The 25,715-nt window shown below is 42.0% G+C and overlaps 2 protein-coding genes and 1 long non-coding RNA gene across 4 annotated transcripts in view; 1 reads left to right on the top strand and 2 right to left on the bottom strand.

Moving 5' to 3' along the window:
* Window positions 1–25,715, top strand: part of LOC124131209 (centrosomal protein of 78 kDa-like) — a 153,940-nt gene that overhangs the window by 33,980 nt on the left and 94,245 nt on the right. The gene's annotated exons all lie outside the window — the stretch shown is intronic.
* On the bottom strand, window positions 8,379–10,378 carry LOC124131210. Its single transcript, XM_046494316.2, has one exon. The coding sequence runs from the start codon at window positions 9,309–9,311 to the stop codon at window positions 8,397–8,399; it is 915 nt and encodes a 304-aa protein (XP_046350272.2). The 5' UTR covers window positions 9,312–10,378; the 3' UTR covers window positions 8,379–8,396.
* LOC124131211 lies at window positions 11,562–20,608 on the bottom strand. The gene is made up of 2 exons (XR_006860616.2): window positions 20,127–20,608; window positions 11,562–11,816 (listed from the first exon to the last, which is right to left on the bottom strand). It is a non-coding gene; the product is annotated as an uncharacterized LOC124131211 (long non-coding RNA).

Genomic DNA, 25,715 nt, shown 5'->3' with positions numbered 1-25,715 from the left:
CCACTCCCAAGTAAGATCCTAACTGGACTGTTTATTAGCGGCTCCCAAGTAAGATCCTGCCTGGTTTGTTTATTAGCCACTCCCAAGTAAGATCCTAACTGGACTGTTTATTAGCCACTCCCAAGTGAGATCCTAAGTGGACTGTATATCAGCCGCTCCCAAGTAAGATCCTAACTGGACTGTATATTAGCCACTCCCAAGTAAGATCCTAACTGGTTTGTATATTAGCCACTCCAAAGTAAGATCCCAACTGGTCTGTTTATTAGCCACTCTCAAGTGAGATCCTAACTGGTTTGTATATTAGCCACTCCCAAGTAAGATCCTAACTGGACTGTTTATTAGCCACTCCCGAGTAAGATCCTAACTGGACTGTTTATTAGCCACTCCCAAGTAAGATCCTAACTGGACTGTTTATTAGCCATTCTCAAGTAAGATCCTAACTGGACTGTATATAAGCCGCTCCAAAGTAAGATCCTGCCTGGTTTGTTTATTAGCCACTCCCAAGTAAGATCCTAACTGGACTGTTTGTTAGCCACTCCAAAGTAAGATCCTAACTGGTTTGTTTATAAGCCACTCCCAAGTAAGATCCTAACTGGTTTGTTTATTAGCCACTCGCAAGTAAGATCCTAACTGGTTTGTTTATAAGCCACTCCCAAGTAAGATCCTAAGTGGACTGTATATCAGCCGCTCCCAAGTAAGATCCTGCCTGGTTTGTTTATAAGCCACTCCCAAGTAAGATCCTAAGTGGACTGTTTATTAGCCACTCCCAAGTAAGATCCTAAGTGGACTGTTTATTAGCCATTCTCAAGTGAGATCCTAAGTGGACTGTATATCAGCCGCTCCCAAGTAAGATCCTGCCTGGTTTGTTTATAAGCCACTCCCAAGTAAGATCCTAAGTGGACTGTTTATTAGCCACTCTCAAGTGAGATCCTAAGTGGACGGTATATCAGCCGCTCCCAAGTAAGATCCTGCCTGGTTTGTTTATAAGCCACTCCCAAGTAAGATCCTAAGTGGACTGTTTATTAGCCACAGTTTATTAACTAAGATCATACCTGTACTGTGGTCCCAGCTGGACTTTTTGATGACAGCCAGAGTTAATTTACTGATTGGGGCTGATGTTGTTGTTGCCATAATCTGCAGCTGTCCACTGTTGACCAGGCAGCCTGTCGTCTGTTAATGACTAGATTCAGGTGTTTCTCACAGCCAGATTCAGGTGTTTCTCACAGCCAGATTCAGGTGTTTTTACGTGGTCAGAGAGTTGGCAGGAAGCTCTTATATTGTTCAGAGCACGGGAGAGGAACTTCATGCACATTAATGGACAAACATAGCAATCTGTGAGTTTGTGCCCTGGCTACATTTCAGTTCAGTGTTAATATCTGGACTACTCTTACAAACTAGAAGGGGATTCCAGGACAGAATATGTTTCCAGTACCTAATGCTTGTCTCCCATGATAATAAAGGGAACAATGAGACCCCAGTACCCCTTGCTTGTCTCTCCATGATAATTCAGGGAACAATAAGACCCCAGTACCCCTTGCTTGTCTCCATGATAATTCAGGGAACAATAAGACCCCAGTACCCCTTGCTTGTCTCCATGATAATTCAGGGAACAATAAGACCCCAGTACACCTTGCTTGTCTCCATGATAATTCAGGGAACAATAAGACCCCAGTACCCCTTGCTTGTCTCTCCATGATAATTCAGGGAACAATAAGACCCCAGTACCCCTTGCTTGTCTCCATGATAATTCAGGGAACAATGAGACCCAAGTACCTAATGCTTTTCTCTCCATGATAATTCAGGGAACAAAAAGACCCCAGTACCCCTTGCTTGTCTCCATGATAATTCAGGGAACAATGAGACCCAAGTACCTAATGCTTGTTCCATGATAATTCAAGGAACAATAAGACCCAAGTACCTTATGCTTGTCTCCATGATAATTCAAGGAACAATAAGACCCAAGTACCTTATGCTTGTCTCCATGATAATTCAAGGAACAATAAGACCCAAGTACCTTATGCTTGTCTCCATGATAATTCAGGGAACAATGAGACACAAGTACCCCTTGCTTGTCTCCATGATAATTCAGGGAACAATGAGACCCAAGTACCTAATGCTTTTCTCCATGATAATGCAGGGAACAATGAGACCCAAGTACCTAATGCTTGTCTCCATGATAATTCAGGGAACAATGAGACCCAAGTACCTAATGCTTGTCTCCATGATAATTCAGGTAACAATAAGACCCAATTATTCCTTGCTTGTCTCCATGATAATTCAGGGAACAATGAGACCCAAGTAGCCCTTGCTTGTCTCCATGATAATTCAGGGAACAATGAGACCCAAGTACCTAATGCTTGTTCCATGATAATTCAAGGAACAATAAGACCCAAGTACCTAATGCTTGTCTCCATGATAATGCAGGGAACAATAAGACCCAAGTACCTAATGCTTGTCTCCATGATAATTCAGGTAACAATAAGACCCAATTATTCCTTGCTTGTCTCCATGATAATTCAGGGAACAATGAGACCCAAGTAGCCCTTGCTTGTCTCCATGATAATTAAGGGAACAATGAGACCCAAGTACCCCTTGCTTGTCTCCATGCTTGTCTACCCTAAGGGCATGCCACATTGGATTCAGAGATGAGATCTTAAACATATTAAGTAGCCAACCCTGCCCTCTTGTTGTTTACATTGAGGCGGACAAAGAGGCGTTCATTGATCATGTGTCCGTCTCCTACCACGACCTTGAGGTGCTGCTACTGGTCGGCAGGGAGCCAATCTGATCACTCCCGCCATAACTGACCGATAAGCTGCGTGCCAGCGGCACAAAGATTGGCGTTGACAAGCTCAAAGAGGATAATTTGCTTTTGAACTGATGTGCGGATGATATGCTTGGCGTGATAATTACCCAATTGTTCCTGGAGATGACTGTTCTGATTCACACAGATTTCACTTTCATGCCGTAGTGATGGAGCTATTGTGTGCGATGGTTGATATGGCTCTGAACTGGAGGACTACCGAATCTGTATAATGGGAATTATCTACATGGTATATGCTTTAAGAGGGTCCTGATGGGGGGATATGAGTACTTCAGAGTCTCATCCAGTCTTTTAACGATATCATGTTCCAAATAAAAAAAATCTGCCATTTATAAAAGCAAAGCAAAGCAAATCCTGAACATTATTTTATCAGTGATGCAATCTGAAATCGACCGGTACTGCGGTACAATTTAATTAATGATGCCATTGTTGATTTGATGTGACAGATTTGTTTTACATGCATAGATAACCAAAACCTGATTCTGCCTATACGTCAACAAAGTGATGGTGACTTGGTCAATAACTGCATTAAGCTATTTAATGTGCTTGTAGATTTGATTACAGACAACAAAGAATTCTCCTTATTATCCGAGTATTTACACAGCCCTGGAACAAGTTCCTTGTGCTCCCATGGGTAGTGAAACTCAGAGTGCATGTCGCGGTGTTGTGTGTCACACTGCTCTGCTAAACTGTCACTACAATCAGTGAATGTATCTGACTGCGTCGAACCTCAGATAACTCGAAGAATTTACGTAGGATCCTTCAGCTTCGACATAACAGTGTTTGACTGTAGTGTTGTGGAAAAAAATAGGATGTTAGCTGTCTCTGAAAGAAATCCCAGTCCTGTCTTGAATATTAAATGGTCGGTCTCTGTAGGTGAGTGCTGAGTGGTGGAACTGTCACATCATTCCATGTGTTCATGGACCACTGTAATTGTTGTAGTATTACTATAGTAGTTAGACCAATACCCGTCCCCTGCAGCCTGTGTTGGTTGTAACAGGCGACTAAATGGATCGGGTGGCAGGGATGTATCTAGTGTTCCAAACTAAGTGTCCTTGCAGGTGTAGATTTAACAACACATTTGTGTGTAGCCACCAGGGCTTGCCCCTTCTTAAAACTTACTGGCCCTTCTCCATACTAACTGGCCTACAACTATAGGGCCAGCACTTAAATTGAATGTGCCTTGGCAAGCACATTCGAACAAAATCATTCAATTGTTCAAAATTTAATTATTTTAAAGATCTTATTTTCATAAAATCTGATTTATTAGGACATTTTTAATTCAAATTAGGACTCTTTACTATCATTTGCTGCAGACTTAGGGCGGAACATCACCCTCTGAGCAGGTCTAGATAAATCACTGGGTGGTCAGGCTCAGTGTTTAGGTTGATTGTGTGTCATCCTACCCCTACAGCATGGGATGTTGTCATCATATCAAACACAGGTTTGTGTGGACCAGATATGATTACTGGATAGAGCCAGCCGGCATAATGCTGTCCCAGAGTTTCTATAGCAATACGATCCGTATCAGGACGGGGTCAATTAGGTCTTCAGCAACCCATGCTTAAAAAAAAATTGCTGTAAAAGGTGACTATGCTTGTCATAAGAGGCGACAAACAGGATCGGGTGGTCAGGCTTGCTGGCTAATAGTGTTTAATACATTTTTGGGGTATTGCTGATGTCATCACTTTTCGGGCTAGTTGACATTCTTGGTTAATTTCAAACCTTGTTAAATACAATAATTGTGGTATGTTTAGTCGCTTTTTTGTTGCAATTCATGGAGTGAAACCCAACAGATTCCATTATAAGACATATTGATTTCTGCAACACTGCAGCGAGATGTTGTACCAGGTAAGCATGTGTGTTAGGAGTAATTAACAAGGCTGAATCACTGACTCGTGGATGTTTATGTAGAGTTGAGTGAGTCCATGGTTGGAAATACCTGGTATCAGAGTGACAATAGCATGGTTAAATTGTAATGGCGTGGGTGCAATAAGTTCCTGGTGCCTCAAGGGCACTGTTAAAAATCTTTTTAATTTTAGTTCAGAGATAATTCAGAAATGAGCAAGAAACCCACTCGGATACTGCTCATCCTTAAGTCAATATTATACCTTTGTTTGAAACTGGGGTTAGAAAGTTTTTTATGACCTTTAAAATATACCCTCTTCCTGGAGATTTTGAGATGGCCTCTGCCATTCCTTGTTTACAGCTGTGCAGGTTGTAGCCAGAGATACAAGATATCTCCCAATGCTCTGAGGAATTAATGCTACACTGATCAGTTGAATGATTGATCAGTAATTAACAAGTTTACAGTTTGTATTATAGTTTTTATGTTATAATTGAGGAAGGGAACTGAATACCATGTTCTTTGTGTTCTGCTCGGGAGCGTCCGGTGCAAGGCGTGCAGTTGTTGCCGCAGCGCCAGTGTTGGGACTGTTTGGTTCGAACGGGTTTAAACAGCTTCAGTTTATCTAGACTGGTGCTAAGTTTGGTTGTGTACTGGCGGCTAAGTGTTTTAGTGTATTTTTATATTGTTTTGGAATTGTTTCGTCCTGAAGGTCGTGGAAAATAGTTTTTAATGAGTTTTATTTTGAATGTAATGTGATTGTTTTTCTTTTATGTTATTTTGCAATTGTTTCATCATGAGAAGACCGAAAATTTGTGTTTCATGTGTCTAAATTCTAACAACTGTAGATTTTTGTTTCGTGTTTTTTAGTTTATCTGACTCTCCAGCTGATGAGGGCATGTTTTTCTGTGACAAAGTCTGCTGGAATCCAGTTTCTGACTGGCATTATGTGGAGGAAATAGCCATGTCTTGGAGATTTTATGTTTTCTATGAAATAAGATAAAATGATGAACATCCTCACTTTCAGTTTGGTAAAAGAAATTCTGAAGTTCAAAGTTTAAATATAAAGTGACCTAAAATAGAAAATAGTCAACACACATTTATATAAACATTTTGAAACCCTCAAATCTATATCTCACATGGGTTTGAAGGCAAGTGGAAAATTAATATGATTTGTCCTTGAGGTATTGTATGTACTAAGTACTCAGTAAATCTATTGCAATATCTCTGAAAAGTGACTGCTGAGGTTCTGATCTTTTTAGGCCAGTTGGCTTTAAGGCCAGTTGGCTAGAAGGCCAGTTGGCTAGAAGGCCAGTTGGCTTGAAGGACGGTTGGCGAGAAGGCTGGTTGGCTAGAAGGCTAATTGACTAGAAGGCCAGTTGGCTAGAAGGCTAGAAGGCCAGTTGGCTAGAAGGCTAGTTGGCTAGAAGGCCTTTGTCCTTGAGGTATTGTATGTACTAAGTACTCAGTAAATCTATTGCAATATCTCTGAAAAGTGACTGCTGAGGTTCTGATCTTTTTAGGCCAGTTGGCTTTAAGGCCAGTTGGCTAGAAGGCCAGTTGGCTTGAAGGACGGTTGGCGAGAAGGCTAGTTGGCTAGAAGGCTAGTTGGCTAGAAGGCCAGTTGGCTAGAAGGCTAGTTGGCTAGAAGGCCAGTTGGCTAGAAGGCTAGAAGGCTAGTTGGCTTTAAGGCTAGTTGGCTAGAAGGCTAGTTGGCTAGTTGGCTAGAAGGCTAGTTGGCTAGAAGGCCAGTTGGCTAGAAGGCTAGTTGGCTTTAAGGCTAGTTGGCTAGAAGGCTAGTTGGCTAGAAGGCCAGTTGGCTAGAAGGCCAGTTGGCTTTAAGGCCAGTTGGCTAGAAGGCTAATTGACTAGAAGGCCAGTTGGCTAGAAGGCTAGAAGGCTGGTTGGCTAGAAGGCTAATTGACTAGAAGGCCAGTTGGCTAGAAGGCCAGTTGGCTAGAAGGCTAGTTGGCTAGTTGGCTAGAAGGCCTTTGTCCTTGAGGTATTGTATGTACTAAGTACTCAGTAAATCTATTGCAATATCTCTGAAAAGTGACTGCTGAGGTTCTGATCTTTTTAGGCCAGTTGGCTTTAAGGCCAGTTGGCTAGAAGGCTAGTTGGCTAGAAGGCTAGTTGGCTAGAAGGCCAGTTGGCTAGAAGGCTAGTTGGCTAGAAGGCTAGTTGGCTAGTTGGCTTTAAGGCTAGTTGGCTAGAAGGCTAGTTGGCTAGAAGGCTAGTTGGCTAGAAGGCCAGTTGGCTAGAAGGCTAGTTGGCTTTAAGGCTAGTTGGCTAGAAGGCTAGTTGGCTAGAAGGCTAGTTGGCTAGAAGGCCAGTTGGCTAGAAGGCCAGTTGGCTTTAAGGCCAGTTGGCTAGAAGGCTAATTGACTAGAAGGCCAGTTGGCTAGAAGGCTAGAAGGCTGGTTGGCTAGAAGGCTAATTGACTAGAAGGCCAGTTGGCTAGAAGGCCAGTTGGCTAGAAGGCTAGTTGGCTAGTTGGCTAGAAGGCCTTTGTCCTTGAGGTATTGTATGTACTAAGTACTCAGTAAATCTATTGCAATATCTCTGAAAAGTGACTGCTGAGGTTCTGGTCTTTTTAGGCCAGTTGGCTTTAAGGCCAGTTGGCTAGAAGGCTAGTTGGCTAGAAGGCTAGTTGGCTAGTTGGCTAGAAGGCCAGTTGGCTAGAAGGCCAGTTGGCTAGAAGGCTAATTGACTAGAAGGCCAGTTGGCTAGAAGGCCAGTTGGCTAGAAGGCTAATTGACTAGAAGGCCAGTTGGCTAGAAGGCTAGTTGGCTAGAAGGCTAGTTGGCTAGAAGGCCAGTTGGCTAGAAGGCTAGTTGGCTTTAAGGCCAGTTGGCTAGAAGGCTAGTTGGCTAGAAGGCCAGTTGGCTTGAAGGATGGTTGGCAAAAAGGCTGGTTGGCTAGAAAGCTAATTGACTAGAAGGCCAGTTGGCTAGAAGGCTTATAAGTTGGCTAGAAGGCTTGTTGGCTAGAAGGCTAGTTGTCTAAAAGGCTAATAGGCTAGTTATTAGTTTGTCCTTGAGGTATTTTATGTGCAAGGGTCTATCGAAGTAACTAGTCAAGGTGAATGCTGAGCTGAATTTGAGGACAAGTTGGCTAGATAGCAAGTAATAACTTTCAATACGGTGGTATTGCATGTACAAAAGAGTCTTGGTTTTATTCTAATAGCTTTGGGTGAAAGCAAAGGTTGTGAACTTGGAGACTAGGTTGCTTGTTGGCTAGCAATAAATGTTTTCAATGAGGTATTATTTGTACAAAGATGTCATTAATGTCATACACTCCTCCAAAGAAGTTAAAGAACACCTCATTCCTGCATATTGCTACAGTTCATCTCTCATACCATGTAATAGGAAAGAATGGAGGTGTTCTTTTACTTCTTTTGAGCAGTATATCACATGTACAAAGAGGTCCTATAATTCTATTGAAATAACTCTTTGAGGTGGATGCAAAAGTTGTGAGCTTCCATGACAATCAATGAATCATGTTTGATTTCATGAGAAATATCTCTGAGAATTGATTTCTCAAATTCACTCCTTATGGCAAGTTTATTTGAAATGTGAGCATCAGGCAGCATATCTAACGATTTACTTGATTTTGATTGCAGGAAGGTGGGAAATATTGACCTGAATCTCTTTCTAATGGGAAAAATCTGACACAAAGTGACAATACTGAAAATAAAAACCAGCTCTCTTTTTGGTGATGTGTGATTTAATCCAACAAAGCATTGTTGAAGTCCACAGCACATAGATCCATACAGTCGAGATGATTTGGCCTCGTATCCTTAACAGTAGCCCCTGAGGCACACACGCTCTGTGACGTACACACATCCACTATCACTGTAGCAGAGCCAAGGCGTCTGCTCTCACAGGCTAAATTGACGTCTGCTGGTTTGTGAGAATCGTCAATATTTTCCAAAACTATCTTTTCATGGCCAACATTTTGAAGAACATTTATTATGAATGAGCGTGGCAGCATTTTTTTTGCATTGACATCGTTTAATTTTTTTCCTGAGCCTCGTTTAACGAGAGGCTGCCGAGATGGGCTTTCACTGCTCCGATCTGAATCAGTAATATTATTGAAAGTGGGGCAAGTTCTTGATCGAACTTTGTTTGTCTTGGGTGAAATTTCGGAATCGTCACACATCTCAATATCCGTCTGCTCCATGTCATCTAATTCATATTCTGAATCCTGCTCACACTTTTGCAAAGCAAAGACAGTGTTTTTCTTCTTGCAGAAAGCTAGCAATAAACCAGTTGTGGAGATTGTGATGATAAGGAACAGACTCATAATCACCATCACGGCCACTAAGGAGGAATGCCGTGATATTGCCGTAATACTCCTTGAATGCAAATAATCGGATGGCCCACTTTCATCTGTCGTGTTCGTGGATAGAGTTGATGATGGTGCCACCATTGATAATATTGTTAAGGAATTGTCATATCCACTTCCTGAAGAGGAATTCACCATTAAAAATTTTGTTGATTCGAGCCCAGACAAAGAGTCAGTGTTTGAATTTCTCGGGTGGAGATTTCCGGGGTCTTGCGTCTGCCGTAATATTCTTTTGAGAAACAGGCGGAATTCGGTTTCCAAATTGGAGTCACGTCCAAATGGAACATTCTTCATGGTTAATGGCACGCTTGTTGCTGTGTTCAATATTTCAAAACTTAAGATTTTTTTACCTTAAAGTTTGTGAATTCAAAAGTTCAAGGATTATAGATCCTCTTAGCAGTTTCAATCTTATTTCTCAATCATGTCCTTTTTAAAGTTGTTAACGGAATATTACATTTTTGTGTCTGAAGTAATGGGAAATCCTTTTAAAAGTCACACTGGTTTAAAAGGACATGGTTTTCACATCAACATTTAAAAATGGGAATTGATTTTCTGATTTTGAAATTTATTTTATGACCTTTCAATAAAGCCTTTAAACTTTATCTCTTTATTGAGATATGTTCTGAAAAGCTTAACAAAACCAGTACTGTGCAGGAGACACAAACATTTACATCTTGAAACTTTCAGCCTTTTAAGGTTATTTATTTTAACCCTGAGAATTATATCAAAGATTATATGCATGAAATACTACATTTCAGTTCTTCTGCAAAGAAATCACAATAGTGCTGATTGTTATCAACACATGAAGCATGTTGTATTGCTGGTGTAGTAGTGGAAGTTGTTAGGAAAATATCATATTGTATCATTGGAAGGTGTTAGGAAAACAGTACTGGCTGACTTGTGGACAATATAAGTAGGTTTTTGGAAAGTATCATACACAAATGTTTGACAAGTCATTTTTAGGTGTCTGGAAAATATTATTTGCACATTATATGGAATCATACATCATTGCAAATCTTGTTTTTGTTATATTCTTGATCACTTCCATCTTGATTGGATCTGTAATAAGCTTACACCAGGTTTTTTTTCACCAAAGAAAATTTGATTCTTCAGCATTTAGTTTAGTATTGCTTCAGTAATGGTAACAGTGACGACACACTTGACACAAGTATTTTCAAATGCAATGTGTTGATATTTCTTGTGCCGGAATTGACACCTCCCTCCAGAAGTACTGCTATTTGCTCACATTCCAATCTGTAAGAGTCATACTTTTGAATTCCAGTTTTGTCCATAAAATCCTTTGGATTGCATGATTAAGAATTTCCCAACAGCAAAGGACAGAAAAGACTTTCGTCCTTCAGTGTCGTGTATGAATCACGGAGCCAAATGTAGGTATAGCCTCCTGTCCTTCAATGTCGTGTATGAATCACGGAGCCAAATGTGGGTATAGCCTCCTGTCCTTCAATGTCGTGTATGAATCACTGAGCCAAGTATAGGTATGGTCTCCTGTCCTTCAGTGTCATGTATGAATCACAGAGCCAGCACAGGTGCAGGTATTTTCCTGTCCTTCAGTGTCGTGTATGAATCACGGAGCCAGCACAGGTGCAGGTATTTTCCTGTCCTTCAGTGTCGTGTATGAATCATAGAGCCAGCACAGGTGCAGGTATTTTCCTGTCCTTCAGTGTCGTGTATGAATCATAGAGCCAGCACAGGTGCAGGTATTTTCCTGTCCTTCAGTGTCGTGTATGAATCATAGAGCCAGCACAGGTGCAGGTATTTTCCTGTCCCTCAGTGTCGTGTATGAATCACGGAGCCAAATGTGGGTATAGCCTCCTGTCCTTCAATGTCGTGTATGAATCACTGAGCCAAGTATAGGTATGGTCTCCTGTCCTTCAGTGTCATGTATGAATCACAGAGCCAGCACAGGTGCAGGTATTTTCCTGTCCTTCAGTGTCGTGTATGAATCACGGAGCCAGCACAGGTGCAGGTATTTTCCTGTCCTTCAGTGTCGTGTATGAATCATAGAGCCAGCACAGGTGCAGGTATTTTCCTGTCCTTCAGTGTCGTGTATGAATCATAGAGCCAGCACAGGTGCAGGTATTTTCCTGTCCTTCAGTGTCGTGTATGAATCATAGAGCCAGCACAGGTGCAGGTATTTTCCTGTCCCTCAGTGTCGTGTATGAATCACGGAGCCAGCACAGGTGTGCTGTGTCTCTTGTCTTTCAGTGTCGTGTATGAATCACAGAGCCAGCACAGGTGCAGGTATTTTCCTGTCCTTCAGTGTCGTGTATGAATCACAGAGCCAGCACAGGTGCAGGTATTTTCCTGTCCTTCAGTGTCGTGTATGAATCATAGAGCCAGCACAGGTGCAGGTATTTTCCTGTCCTTCAGTGTCGTGTATGAATCATAGAGCCAGCACAGGTGCAGGTATTTTCCTGTCCTTCAGTGTCGTGTATGAATCATAGAGCCAGCACAGGTGCAGGTATTTTCCTGTCCTTCAGTGTCGTATATGAATCACGGAGCCAGCACAGGTGTGCTGTGTCCCCTGTCCCTCAGTGTCGTGTATGAATCACGGAGCCAGCACAGGTGCAGGTATTTTCCTGTCCTTCAGTGTCGTGTATGAATCACGGAGCCAGCACAGGCAGGGAAGCACAGTGTTTCCCCATCAGTCATGGTGATGGTATCGAGTCTGTTATGCGTGAAGGAGGCCTGGCATCTGCTGCTTCTGAAGGTGTGACGTAGAGAAGGTCATGTTGATGCTGGAAGACAATGTCTGCTCTCAGCTTGGATTTGCCGCCTCTGTAATCAAAAAGGTCATGGATTTAGTGGGGATGTCCTAAGTGAATGCTCTACTATGACTGTGTTGTGAACAGGACTTTTCATGGTTATGTTTACCCATGCTTGCTGTAAAAGGCGACCATGCTTGTCGTAAGAGAAAACCATAGGGATCGGGTGGTCAGGCTTGGTTGATGCATGTCATGGATCTCAAATGTGTGGATTGATGCTCATAATGTCAATCACTGGATTGTCTGGTCCAGGCTCGATTATTTTACAGACTGCCGTCATATCGCTGGAATATTGCTGAGTGCGGCGTTAAACAACAAACAAACAAACATGGTTTGTTCGTATGCACACCAGAGACTGGTGGTTGCGGGGTTTACACATAAAATCAGTCCATGCAGGTCTGAACAACACCAATTGTCCTATGTTACAAATTACAAGCATTTTTTTGGATGAAATGTTGCTGTGTGACAGTTTGTCTGTCTTGTGCCCACCGACGGACTCATCATCGTCATTGTCGTCATCAACACCCAGGTTCCATTCCCCACATAGGTACGATGTGTGAAGCCCATTTCTGGTGTCCCCCGCTGTGATATTGCTGGAATATTGCTAAAAGTGGTGTAAAACCATACTCACTCACTCACTTCAACCATCAACATAATAATCATTATCATTGTCGTCAACATTATCATCACCATCACCATCGCTTCAATCATCATCACTTTTCATCATTCTCAACATCATCATTATCGTCACCATCATCATCGTCATCATCATCCCCATCATCATCAGCGATCACTGTTCAGTAGTGCTTTCACCATGAAATCTACCATTCATCCATTGATGTACACAGACATGACAAATTACATTAGATACAGTCGACTGTACTTGCCACTCAGACCACATGTAACAGTATGTCCTCATTTAGATTTCTCATTTTGCTCTCATCAATTTGTAATTTGGCATGATTCTTTGATTTGTTCATTGGGAAAACTCTGCATGTGCTTCTAGTTTCATGAGACATGAAGAGAAAACTTGATGACTGCATCTCTCTGTCCAAGCTCTGCAGCCATGTTAGATCGTACAGTGGTGACAGTTCAGGGTGCCAGATGGTGAAACCTGTCCAGCTGCTTGGAGCAAGAGTTGGGAAATCAGTCAGGATTTCATCATCACTCATTGTTACAACAAGTCAAATAGTGATTATAGTCAGTTGAGTTTTTTTAACATCTTAAAAGTTGCCACATTTTGACATTTTCAATAGCGTATTCCGTAACCCTGTAAATGTGTGGCGTTCAACATTGGGAATACAATCTGACTAGGACCCCTTAAAGCAATGCCTGAGTTTCAACACTGCATGGTGTATGATAATAATATAGATTCAGTGAATGGTTGCACATTTGAAAACCTAAACGTTGGAAATTAAAGGAACGACCATTTAATAATCTAGGTTAGGGGGGTATGGGTGGCGTAGATGAGATTTTTTTACTGAGATATGATGTTTTTTCAGTTATACCTGAATAAAGTAGATGTAGTTTTAATTCAAACTATGAACCTTAACAATTTTTGAAAGCATCTTGCAAAAATACATTTCTTTGTGGCAGACAATGTTTTTTTTCCAATAGTTTAAAGCATAAATATTGTTTTAAAGCATTTCAGGCACAAGTAATTTTTTTGATAAAAATAAAATCCCAGGCCCTCACCCCCCTGCCCTCCCCTTGTGTATCATCAGCACTGGACTGAAAATTCTTAACTTTTATGATTCAGAGAGAAGTTTTTGAAAAGGAAGCTGTTTGTATTTACTGTTATATTTTTATGGTCTGCATAGAGGAATGTCCTGACCTTTGACTGATTTAAATGTCAAGGTCACTAACAGACCTAGAGGAGATGAAAAAGAAACTAAATAAAAGTAAATGGGAATTTCTTTTCTAAACATACGATTTCCTTTATAAACTCTTGCATGTTCCAGCTGTAACCCCTGTTTGTCTCCCTGCTGGGATTCTAGAGTAGAACACATCCCCTGCATCCCATGCTGAATGTCTCACTGTTGGGATTCTAGAGTAGAACATGTCCCCTGTATCCCATGCTGAATGTCTCACTGTTGGGATTCTAGAGTAGAACATGTCCCCAGCATCCCATGCTGAATGTCTCCCTGTTAGGATTCTAGAGTAGAACACGTCCCCTGCATCCCATGCTGAATGTCTCCCTGTTGGGATTCTAGAGTAGAACACATCCCCTGCATCCCATGCTGAATGTCTCCCTGTTGGGATTCTAGAGTAGAACACATTCCCTGCATCCCATGCTGAATGTCTCCCTGTTGGGATTCTAGAGTAGAACACATCCCCTGCACCCCATGCTGAATGTCTCACTGTTGGGATTCTAGAGTAGAACATGTCCCCAGCATCCCATGCTGAATGTCTCCCTGTTGGGATTCTAGAGTAGAACACATCCCCTGCATCCCATGCTGAATGTCTCCCTGTTGGGATTCTAGAGTAGAACACGTCCCCAGCATCCCATGCTAAATGTCTCCCTGTTGGGATTCTAGAGTAGAACACATCCCCTGCATCCAATGCTGAATGTCTCCCTGTTGGGATTCTAGAGTAGAACACGTCCCCAGCATCCCATGCTAAATGTCTCCCTGTTGGGATTCTAGAGTAGAACACATCCCCTGCATCCCATGCTGAATGTCTCCCTGTTGGGATTCTAGAGTAGAACACATCCCCTGCACCCCATGCTGAATGTCTCACTGTTGGGATTCTAGAGTAGAACATGTCCCCAGCATCCCATGCTGAATGTCTCCCTGTTGGGATTCTAGAGTAGAACACATCCCCTGCATCCCATGCTGAATGTCTCCCTGTTGGGATTCTACAATGTGTGACCTGACTGCCCTAGTGACCTGACTGCCCTAGTGACCTGACTGCCCTAGTGACCTGACTGACCGTGCGACCTGACTGACCGTGCGACCTGACTGACCGTGTGACCTGACTGACCGTGTGACCTGACTGCCCTAGTGACCTGACTGCCCTAGTGACCTGACTGACCATGTGACCTGACTGACCGTGTGACCTGACTGACCGTGTGACCTGACTGACCGTCTGACCTGACTGACCATGTGACCTGACTGACCATGTGACCTGACTGACCGTGTGACCTGACTGACCGTGTGACCTGACTGCCCGTGTGACCTGACTGCCCGTGTGACCTGACTGCCCTAGTTACCTGACTGACCGTGTGACCTGACTGACCGTGTGTCCTGACTGACCGTGTGACCTGACTGACCGTGTGACCTGACTGACCGTGTGACCTGACTGCCCGTGTGACCTGACTGCCCGTGTGACCTGACTGACCGTGTGACCTGACGTGTTAACCCCTCACAGCATGTATAAATCACGCATGACATCAGCCACTAGTTTTCCTGGCCAGGATTCAATCATTTACAGGTCACAATATAGCTGGAATATTGCTGATTGGTGCATAAAACCTTCACTCACTTGCGCAAATGATGTTTATGAATTGAAACCAATCTAGGAACTGTTTCATCTTCTTGTCTAAGAATGAGATTATCTGCCACTTTCATCTCTCTGTGATGATTGCATCTGAGAGAAAGGGTTCAATCCCTTCTTGCTGTCAACATTTTAGCTTGAAGGTCGTCGAGGGACAAGATACCGCCTCTGGTTGTGGAGAGTTGTTGCCTAATAAAAACATGGGCAGATGAATTGCAAGTATTTTAAACTTCAAAGGGCCTGTTTTCATCCTTTATGACGTGTCCAATAAATTGAGGACATTTTCAAGTCAAGAGTCGTTTCTGTGAATATTTTAAATACAGTTGACTTTTGTTGGAGGCCAGTGCTGATTTTGCTGGAGACAAATGGTATTTGGACGTTGTTGTGATGTACCTATTTGACAGGACATTTTTGGGGCTGCCAACCCCACCCACCCATCAACCCTGAATACCATCCAATTTTTCACGCTGAGTCTCATTGCTCATTCCTGAATCCCGAATGTCACTTAATACAAATCTCAAAGGATTGAGAAAAGGGTACAATTTGAATTCAATTTCTGTAAAAATCGCCAAAAAAATGTATCAAGGACACTTATATGTATACCATTTTATTTTATTTTGTTGAAATGTTGAATCTGCCCAGACAGTGGAAAGTTGGTGGTTCGATCCCTGGACACATCATCTGGTACTTGTTGATGGTACTTGTTGTTACTCTGCCTTAAGAGAAGGACTTGTCGGCTCAGATTCCGTATACTGTGTTTGCATGAGGTGATCCATTTTAAACTGCCACATGGTATCTCAGTGGGCTAGCACTATAAAACCAACATTACAAGCAGTCACACATACACACTTTGCATGTCTACCTGGCACATACTGAACTGGTGCCTTTTGATATTTATCACATTTTTATTTTTTATGTTTCCATGGCAACAAGTTGGACTTAGAAAACAATAAGGGTAGGGTTCGATTCCAGATGAAATTTTCCACATTTAGCAGACACATGCTGAATTTTTGCCTTTTGCTATTTATGAATTTTAAAAATTGGTATTACTGGGAATTATTTCCAGAAATGTTTTGTTGCCAAACATTGTATGTCTATATATAAAGCATATACTGAACAGAACTGGTGCCATTTGATATTAAGGAGTTTTAGAAATATTTATTTTAGAATTTCCATTGCAGCTATTTTGACATGGGCTAAGAGAAATGTTGTGACAGTCACCTGGTTTGGGACAGTTACCTGGTTTGGGACAGTTACCTGGTTTGGGACAGTTACCTGGTTTGGGACAGTCACCTGGTTTGGGACAGTCACCTGGTTTGGGACAGTTACCTGGTTTGGGACAGTCACCTGGTTTGGGACAGTTACCTGGTTTGGGACAGTCACCTGGTTTGGGACAGTCACCTGGTTTGGGACAGTTACCTGGTTTGGGACAGTCACCTGGTTTGGGACAGTTACCTGGTTTGGGACAGTCACCTGGTTTGGGACAGTTACCTGGTTTGGGACAGTCACCTGGTTTGGGACAGTCACCTGGTTTGGGACAGTTACCTGGTTTGGGACAGTTACCTGGTTTGGGACAGTCACCTGGTTTGGGACAGTCACCTGGTTTGGGACAGTCACCTGGTTTGGGACAGTCACCTGGTTTGGGACAGTCACCTGGTTTGGGACAGTTACCTGGTTTGGGACAGTCACCTGGTTTGGGACAGTCACCTGGTTTGGGACAGTTACCTGGTTTGGGACAGTCACCTGGTTTGGGACAGTTACCTGGTTTGGGACAGTCACCTGGTTTGGGACAGTTACCTGGTTTGGGACAGTCACCTGGTTTGGGACAGTTACCTGGTTTGGGACAGTTACCTGGTTTGGGACAGTCACCTGGTTTGGGACAGTCACCTGGTTTGGGACAGTCACCTGGTTTGGGACAGTTACCTGGTTTGGGACAGTTACCTGGTTTGGGACAGTCACCTGGTTTGGGACAGTCACCTGGTTTGGGACAGTCACCTGGTTTGGGACAGTCACCTGGTTTGGGACAGTCACCTGGTTTGGGACAGTCACCTGGTTTGGGACAGTCACCTGGTTTGGGACAGTCACCTGGTTTGGGACAGTCACCTGGTTTGGGACAGTCACCTGGTTTGGGACAGTCACCTGGTTTGGGACAGTTACCTGGTTTGGGACAGTCACCTGGTTTGGGACAGTCACCTGGTTTGGGACAGTTACCTGGTTTGGGACAGTTACCTGGTTTGGGACAGTCACCTGGTTTGGGACCATAACATGTGAACATGTAACTTCGTCAACTATAGGCTTGTCTTGAATGCAATGTTAATTCCTTGTTCACCTCACCTCACCTCACCTCACCTCACCTCACCTCACCTCACCTCACCTCACCTCACCTCACCTCACCTCACCTCACCTCACCTCACCTAGAGACACAAATACTTTGTTTGCATTGTAGAGTTTAGTTAACTGGAAATTTAACACACTAATTTGAATTTAGAACCTAAATATAAGCTTCTACACTATTTCAACCAGAGGTGGTTTTTGTGATTTGAAACCTCAGATTAACCAGTCAGGCTTGAATATTTCTAAGTTCATGGTAGAAATCTAGTTAATGCCATTCACAAAGAGACTATCTCATTATTGAGTTGTTTTCACTGTAAGTAGTGATGAGTGACGCTCACAAATACCAGTCAGTGTCAGCATGCTGCTGTATTGTCCCTCAAATGTTTTCCCAATCTGATCCGTTGCTATCTAGAGCTAACATTCACCACCAGAGTGTTTGTAGAAGAATTTCCTTTCTCCTTGAATGACCAATTTGCCAATATAATTCACTCAGGGGACAAGCAAATGTTCTGCTATCTGTTTTTTTACTAACATAATTCTAGTTATCCAGTTTCCAAGGTGATAATTAAAGAAGGGTGCAGTTGGGTCTCAACAAAAGAATGTACTTAATTGTATTTTTTTTGTATCTGGTTTCTACTCAGCGAGATTAAATTTGAGTTTTTGTTAATCTGAAATGTACTTGGTTATGGGCAAGTAGCCAGTGTTTGAAGTAGGGCCGGGACAGGTACCTCGGGTACCCGGGTCGGGTGGGTACTGAGTAGGAACAGGGTACCAACAGGACTACCGGGGGCAGCCCCTGGTTAATCACATGATTTTGTTTAATGACAAAAATTATCGAGGACTCCATGGTTACAGTATAAGTGACTAATATTTGCATTTCTTTCTGACTATGCACGCATTCCTTCTGACTTTATATGTCTGAATGAAGATAAGCTTCAGTCAACTTCAGTGTATGCATGACCAGACTGTTTTATACACGTATCTAAATACATTTTGCCAGGCTATGGTCAAACTATTCCCAGTTGGACATTGGGATGTATCTCTCGAGACCTACAGCGGGTACCCAGGTAGGGTCAGGTCATGGGGGGATGGGTACCCGGGGAGTAAACTAGGACTTGTCTTAGCCATAGTTCCAAGTACCCAACTGTCCGAGATGGGCTGTTTTTGTTGTGCAAGGTCAACTTTTAAACACGCTCACGAAGTTGTGTTAATAAAATACCCAGGACATTATATAAAATCCCTGGAATATTATATAATATCCCTGGGACATTACAACATCCCTGTTTATGAGATTTAACCCGACTGGAAAGTGAAACCTCACAATAGGTTTTAATGCCTATAGAAAGAAGTCTCTTACTTAATAGTGAACCCAATGAATAGGTTTATAAGATAATGAAAATGAACTTATGTCAAAAATGGCACTTAGATAGTGACCCAATATTAATATATCTCAGAAAATGTTCAATAATTAGTCCATTAGTCCATGTAGATCAACAATCCATGATCAGCTGATGATACTCGCGTGAGTGAGTTAGTTGAGTTCAACACCGCTTTGAACAGCATGATATTAATTCACAGTGTCTCAGCTTGCTGCTGGAGGAAAGCCCAAAGTCATGCAGGTCTCATCCATATAATGTCAATTTATTTTGAGATTTAAATCTGTTATGCCTGACATGAGCAATAGAAAGTGCAATGAAGACATAAAACTTTAATGGATAACAAACCTCATTACAGTTTGTAACCACGCAACAAACAAGAAGAAAGTTTTTATCCAAAAGAATTTCAAGTTTTCTTCAAACTTTCAAATGCTTATCAAAGACAAGAAAATTTCCCATTGTTAAAATCAAAACTGTTTAGTGATACATTTTAGTATAGTTTCGTAAAACATGTGACACATGCCAGAATTTAGGTCTGTATGAAACTGAAGGGTGAACAATCTTCTTCCTCTTCATCCAAACATTTTGATGTCCTTGATACACTTCTCAGTAAATCAGTCGACACAAAAAAATATCATTTCATATTTTCCTCATTCACATTGCTACTTCAGAGACAAATTTGTCGTTGTCAATCAGTATCCCCAAAATGATAAAACTTCTCATTTCTCAGACATCCGTGAACAAAAAAAATCAAAACTTAAACAAACTTGTTTCAGCTTCTTCAAAATCCCAAAATATTTGCCCTTTTCAAAAACAGCTCAATCAGTGTTTGATACCATGACTGAAACTGAAAGAGTCATATCATGACCCTTATGTAAGTAGTAACATCAAGTCTGAGGGGCCTCTCCAAATATTCTAAGTACCTGAACACTCTCCTTTTCTAACACAGCATGCATTCATGTCAATAGCAAGTGTTTTATATCATCGATAAAATTCAAGGAGATGTTTTCATATGCCTAATGTAATAAAACCAAGTTTTAGGGGACCTGTTCAACTTCTTTATAAGTACCAAACACCCTTAATTTCTAACACTGCATATTTCACAAACTCTTACTTACATGCACCAAGAGAGGTCCTTCCAGCAGTTAACACAAACTAGCCAGTCATATTCCCATGAATAATCCAATTTGTCAAACAGCCGCAACAGAACTCATCCGCGATTTCTCCCACAGCGCAGCAGACGTCACCTTCTCTCAGCTGCCGACTGGCAACTAAACTTGTTAGAGGCCGTCTGTCCGAGTCTTTGTGTAGTTTATTATGTAATAGATCTGCTTCATCCAATGGGAACAGGCCCTCGATGCTAGTAATTACTTTCTTGGACCAGCATAAGCCTGCTGTAACTATGTTTACTGCCTGCTCTGTTCTTCCCTGGCTTTGATCTGGCTGCGGTCCTCCCAGGGAAATTGTTTTACATCTCGGAGCGGCCCACTCTCAGCTTACAGAGTTCTTCATTTTCTCTCTGTCCCCTTCGTTGAGTTGGGTAGCTCTGGGAGTGAGCTGGAATCTTCTTGGGTTTGAGGATCGTGGTTGGGCAAGGGAGGTTTCTGCTTAATTAGCTGCAATTGGTATTGATTCTTTCCTTCATCGCTTCTCTCACTCGCTGAAGTGACGGACAAATGATTTGTGTCGGTTGTCTACCGTGACTAATTTACAGTCGTTGGGTATTGTCATCTGTTCTGTCATTACATAAATAACAAGAGTTGTGGGGGTAGCATTGCGGAGTTCCTTGAGTGTGAGATTCAGCATGATTTGTTACTTCCTGACAATGGGTGTTGTGTCATATGGCATTATTTACTTCCAGACAATGAGTGTTGTGCCATATGGCATTATTTGTTACTGTCAGACAATGGGTGTTGTGCCATATGGCATTATTTGTTACTGTCAGACAATGGGTGTTGTGCCACATGGCATTATTTGTTACTGTCAGACAATGGGTGTTGTGCCACATGGCATTATTTGTTACTGTCAGACAATGGGTGTTGTGCCACATGGCATTATTTGTTACTGTCAGACAATGGGTGTTGTGCCATATGGCATTATTTGTTACTGTCAGACAATGGGTGTTGTGCCATATTTTTTTACTTCCAGAAAATTGGTGTTGTGCCATATGGCAGGATTTACTTCCAGAACGTGGGTGGTGTGCCATATGGCAGGATTTGTGCTAGGTTTAATTGTTAGATCGTGATTTTTGCAGTAGTGGGAGGAAGTGTCAGCGTGTTTGTGCTCTGTCAAGCATCAAAGGATGAGTGATCGATCAATGTTCTGTGGATCGTTCACTTACAAAGGCAGATATATGTGCAGTGTATGATGATGTCTTGTCTAAAGATTATAACATTATTCCTCTTTTTTGAGTAAGTGGCAGCCTTATTTCTCTTTGTGATGGCCAGAGGATGAGTGGCAGAAATGGTGGCACAGTTGTAGGGACAAAGGTGAGGCCTTTTGTTCCAGCAACACTTCCTTTGTATCTCGGGACAGCATATGTGTTTATAAAGTTTGCTGTTTGCTAAAATGGCACTTTTCACTTTCCGCTTAAGGCCCATGATCCCGCAGCCCCGTGAGATGTCTGTGAAAGTAGGGCAGCCCGAACGTCTCTGTTGTATAAAGTGGTGCCATGCTTCAGGGGTAGAATAGGACCGGCCATACTTGTCATGAGGTCCGACTTAAATTTCTGACCTGATTTTGTCATTGTAGAGTGTGACCGCCTCCGTGGTCTAGTGGTAGAGCGTCTACCCGGAGAGCAGAAGGGCCGGGTTTCAATCCCCGGCACATCATAGCCAAAGAAGTTAAAAGATGGTACTTGTTAAAAGATGATACTTGTTGTTACCCTGTCTGGCGCTCGACATTAAGGGGTTAAAACAAGGACTGGTCGGCTCTGAGTCAGTATACTGTGTCTGAGTGGGGTATTTATGGTATCTCAGTGAGCTAGCACTATAAATTGGCATCAGTCCGGACTAGTACAAGCAGCCACACAAACACACACACGTGCATGCACGTCGCTATATAAGTGCAATAATCTTGGACGCGCTGTTAAACCCCATTTCACCTCACCATTGTTGAGTGTATCCTGACAACTTTTTAGTTCTCATACTATCGACCACTAGTTTCCTTGGGTCACACCCACTCCTGTTACTCAAGTGTTATTTGCTGCAATTATTGTTATTATTATTGAAAATGCTACAACACTAAAAATGTAAAAAGAGAATGCTGAAATAAAGGATCCCTGTCAAATGAGATGAGCCCAATTGTAGCACCGCATGCCGTACAAGGTTGACCTCGTTTTATTCATTTTGATTGGATAACCATGACCTCTGTCACACCGGAACTACCTTTTTCATTCATGACAAAATCATGAGACATCATTCACTTTTACATTTTTAAGGCAGAACTAAAGGAATCTTATGAAAGCGAGAGACATTTACAAACATTTTATTAAACCAAACAAGATAGTCACAGGCATGAAATTCGCTTTGCAGTCTATACTAGTTATGTATAGAGCTACCACAGACATTATGTAATCAAGCTATATCCAGAGCTATAGATAAGTATTTACGTAAAATACCCCCACGCACCCAACCACCCACCCACCCATCTCCAAAAATATTCAAAATTCAATTACTTTCAATTAACTTGCGTACAGAAATGCATGCATTAAATGTAAAACTCAAATGTATAAAAACAGCATGGGTAAATACCCAATGACGCTTTTTCAGCATGCGTACAAAGGAGCTTATTTCTGAGACACAATTACAATTACGAGCTAATTACTTTCCGAGTCAAGCCTATTTATTTAAAACAGATATATACATTGAAAACATTATTTCATTTTTTAAAAATCTTAAAATGTTCACTAATTTTGGAGAGAAAAACAATAGAGTGATGAATAGATGAGTGAAAAAATATAGGTTGTAACCCAATGAAAAATGTTTACCGTACTTGACATAATAAGTGCCCACGGCAATATTTGCTAATATATTGACTAGTGAACAATCCCAATTAGCACCCCTTCCGATTGATCAATGTACACTCATTTATTCGTGTATAATATGCACTCGTGTGTTATATGCACCCTTAATTATGGGCAATTAAATTCTGGAAAATATCTGTCATTTATGATACTCACATACTTTTCTTTTGTATCATTTTAGGCTGTCAGCAAAACCACAAAATTTACGATCTTTCAACTCTGTTTTTTTTCTCACCAAAAATATATTCTAATAAGAGCCCCCTATTTCTAATTTTGAGTGTGCCCTTGGCGCTTATTACGTTGAATACAGTAAACTCAATTAAAATATAAACCCCAGAGTAAAAACACAATTGCTCAAAAAGTGGAGCTCTGTATATCCATTTGCAATATACGACTACTGATAGATCGAGACACACCTGACCACTTTCGCAACTTTCAATTTGATTTAACGTAAAGGACTGAGATGCTGATGAGGCATGACCTCAGCTTTCTGGGAAGTTTTACACTTTTAGGGTCCATTTTAATTATAACCTTGAATACACCCGTGAAGATCCGGGTTAGAATAGGTCTTCGGATCCCAATGGTTTAGATGGATGCTCATGATATCAGTCAATGGACTGTCTGGTCCAGACCTGATTATTTACAGATACCATCCTGTGTCCTGGGTGGCTGAAAAACTGGTCAATTGGAGTGAAGTGGGAACTGTCTGAAGAGTATGCAGCTTAGCCAATAGATGGGTCTGGGACGAAGTAAAGAAGCACCACCAATTCATCTCAGTTCCCTGCGAGTGTTGAATGTCAGCAGACACACTCGTCATGATCAGATGCAGATCTGTGTTGTGTCATATACAGACTGATTGATTGTGGCACCCTGAGCAACATCACTGATCTCATACAGCACCAGATTATTGGAGAGTGAATCCCATTTATACTACCATCCGTGCTTGTGGCTTTCACTGCAGTGGTGAACTGGATCGGACATACAGTGATATGTCGACTGATCAAAGAGGTGTTAAACCCCAAACACTCTGTGAATTGTAGATTTCTTGAGTTGTATTAATATTCCAGTGCTGGATAAGTGTTTAACAATGTTCCCGTGATTCGGACTGCAAACCTTCTGATACAAGGTGAGATGTTTAATCCACATGGTCAAAGAGTTTAACCCCATCAACAAGCTGAAGAAAGGATGTCATCACCCGTGAAGATCCGTTAAAGGCGACTATGCTTGTCGTAGGAAGCAACTAACGGGATCGGATGGTCAGGTTCGCTGACTTGGTTGATGCATGTCATCGATCCCAATTGCAAGGATCGGTGCTCATGATATCAATCACTGGATTGACAACAAACCAACCCTTCTGTGGTCTAGTGGATAAAGCGCCTGCCTGAAGAGTGGAAGGTTGGTGGTTGGATCCCCTGGCAGCTTCAGTCCAAAAGATGTTAAAAGATGGTACATGTTGTATCCCTGCCTGGTGCTCAGCATTAATGGGCTAAAACAAGGCTCGCTCTGATTCAGTATACTCTGTCTGAGTGGGGTATTCATGTGACAACTGGCATGGTATCTCCATGGGATTGAGAAAATAATTTAAATTAAATTACTGTAAAAATGGCCAAAAAAAATGTATCGAGGACACTTTTACGTATACCTTTTTTTGTTTGTTGTTGAAGTGTTGAATCTGCCCATTCAATCCCCGGCCACATCATCTTAAAACACATTAAAAGATGGTACTTGTTGTTACTCTGCCTGGGGCTTGTCATTAAGAGAAGGACTTGTCGGCTCAGATTCCGTATACTGTGTTTGCCGCATGGTATCTCAGTAGGCTAGCACTATAAAACCAACATTATAAGCAGGACCACCCCCGTGATCGAAAGGATAGAGCATCTGTCCGGAGAGCAGAAGGTTGTTGATTCTTTTCCCGGATGCATTGCTGAAGACCTATTCTACCCCGGATTGGAACGGAAACATCTTAAAATTAATTGAAATGTATTTCTTTTTGCATTTAATACACAGGTACACGTTACATATGGTATATAGACAAGAGACTTTGTTTGAAATATGCCTATGTTGACCCAGCAGTAAATGGGTACCCGGTAGAGAGAGATGCAAATGTGATTGTAAACTGTCTAGCAACTCTTTGTATTCTCCCTAGGGAGCTCAGAATGAAATTTGAGCGCACACTGATCTTAAAATTGGGGTAATAATAGTGTAGTGCCATGAGTATTCACTTTGTTAATGGAATGTGACACATTATAAATGGAGTTACTAGTAGTGTATCATCTGGAGCACTGTCATTAATGTCGGACACTGGAGAAGGCTGTCTTGTGGAAGTTTGTGAGGTATGGCGTGATGAAAAGTAAGTACTTCTCCTTAGACGTCTGGCAGTTGGACATGGGTTGATCAGATTAGCAGCTGTGACAACAACCAGTTGTTGTGTAATCTGTTTATGTGCCACTGCCTGGAGCATGTGTGGAGTGAGTGATCACTTCAGCCGGGGACTCCAACCAGCTTAGCAACAATATATATCATGTTCATAGCGACCTCTAATCACAAGTGACTATAGCAATATATATCATGTTCATAGCGACCTCTAATCACAAGTGACTATAGCAATATATATCATGTTCATAGCGACCTCTAATCACAAGTGACTATAGCAATATATATCATGTTCATAGCGACCTCTCAT

The sequence above is a fragment of the Haliotis rufescens genome, unplaced genomic scaffold (assembly GCF_023055435.1).
Source record: "Haliotis rufescens isolate VD_foot unplaced genomic scaffold, xgHalRufe1.0.p SCAF_14, whole genome shotgun sequence".
Classification (NCBI taxonomy): Eukaryota; Metazoa; Mollusca; class Gastropoda; order Lepetellida; family Haliotidae; genus Haliotis; species Haliotis rufescens.
The sequence above is the reverse complement of the archived record's forward strand: the minus strand, read 5'-3'. Positions and strand labels throughout refer to the sequence as shown.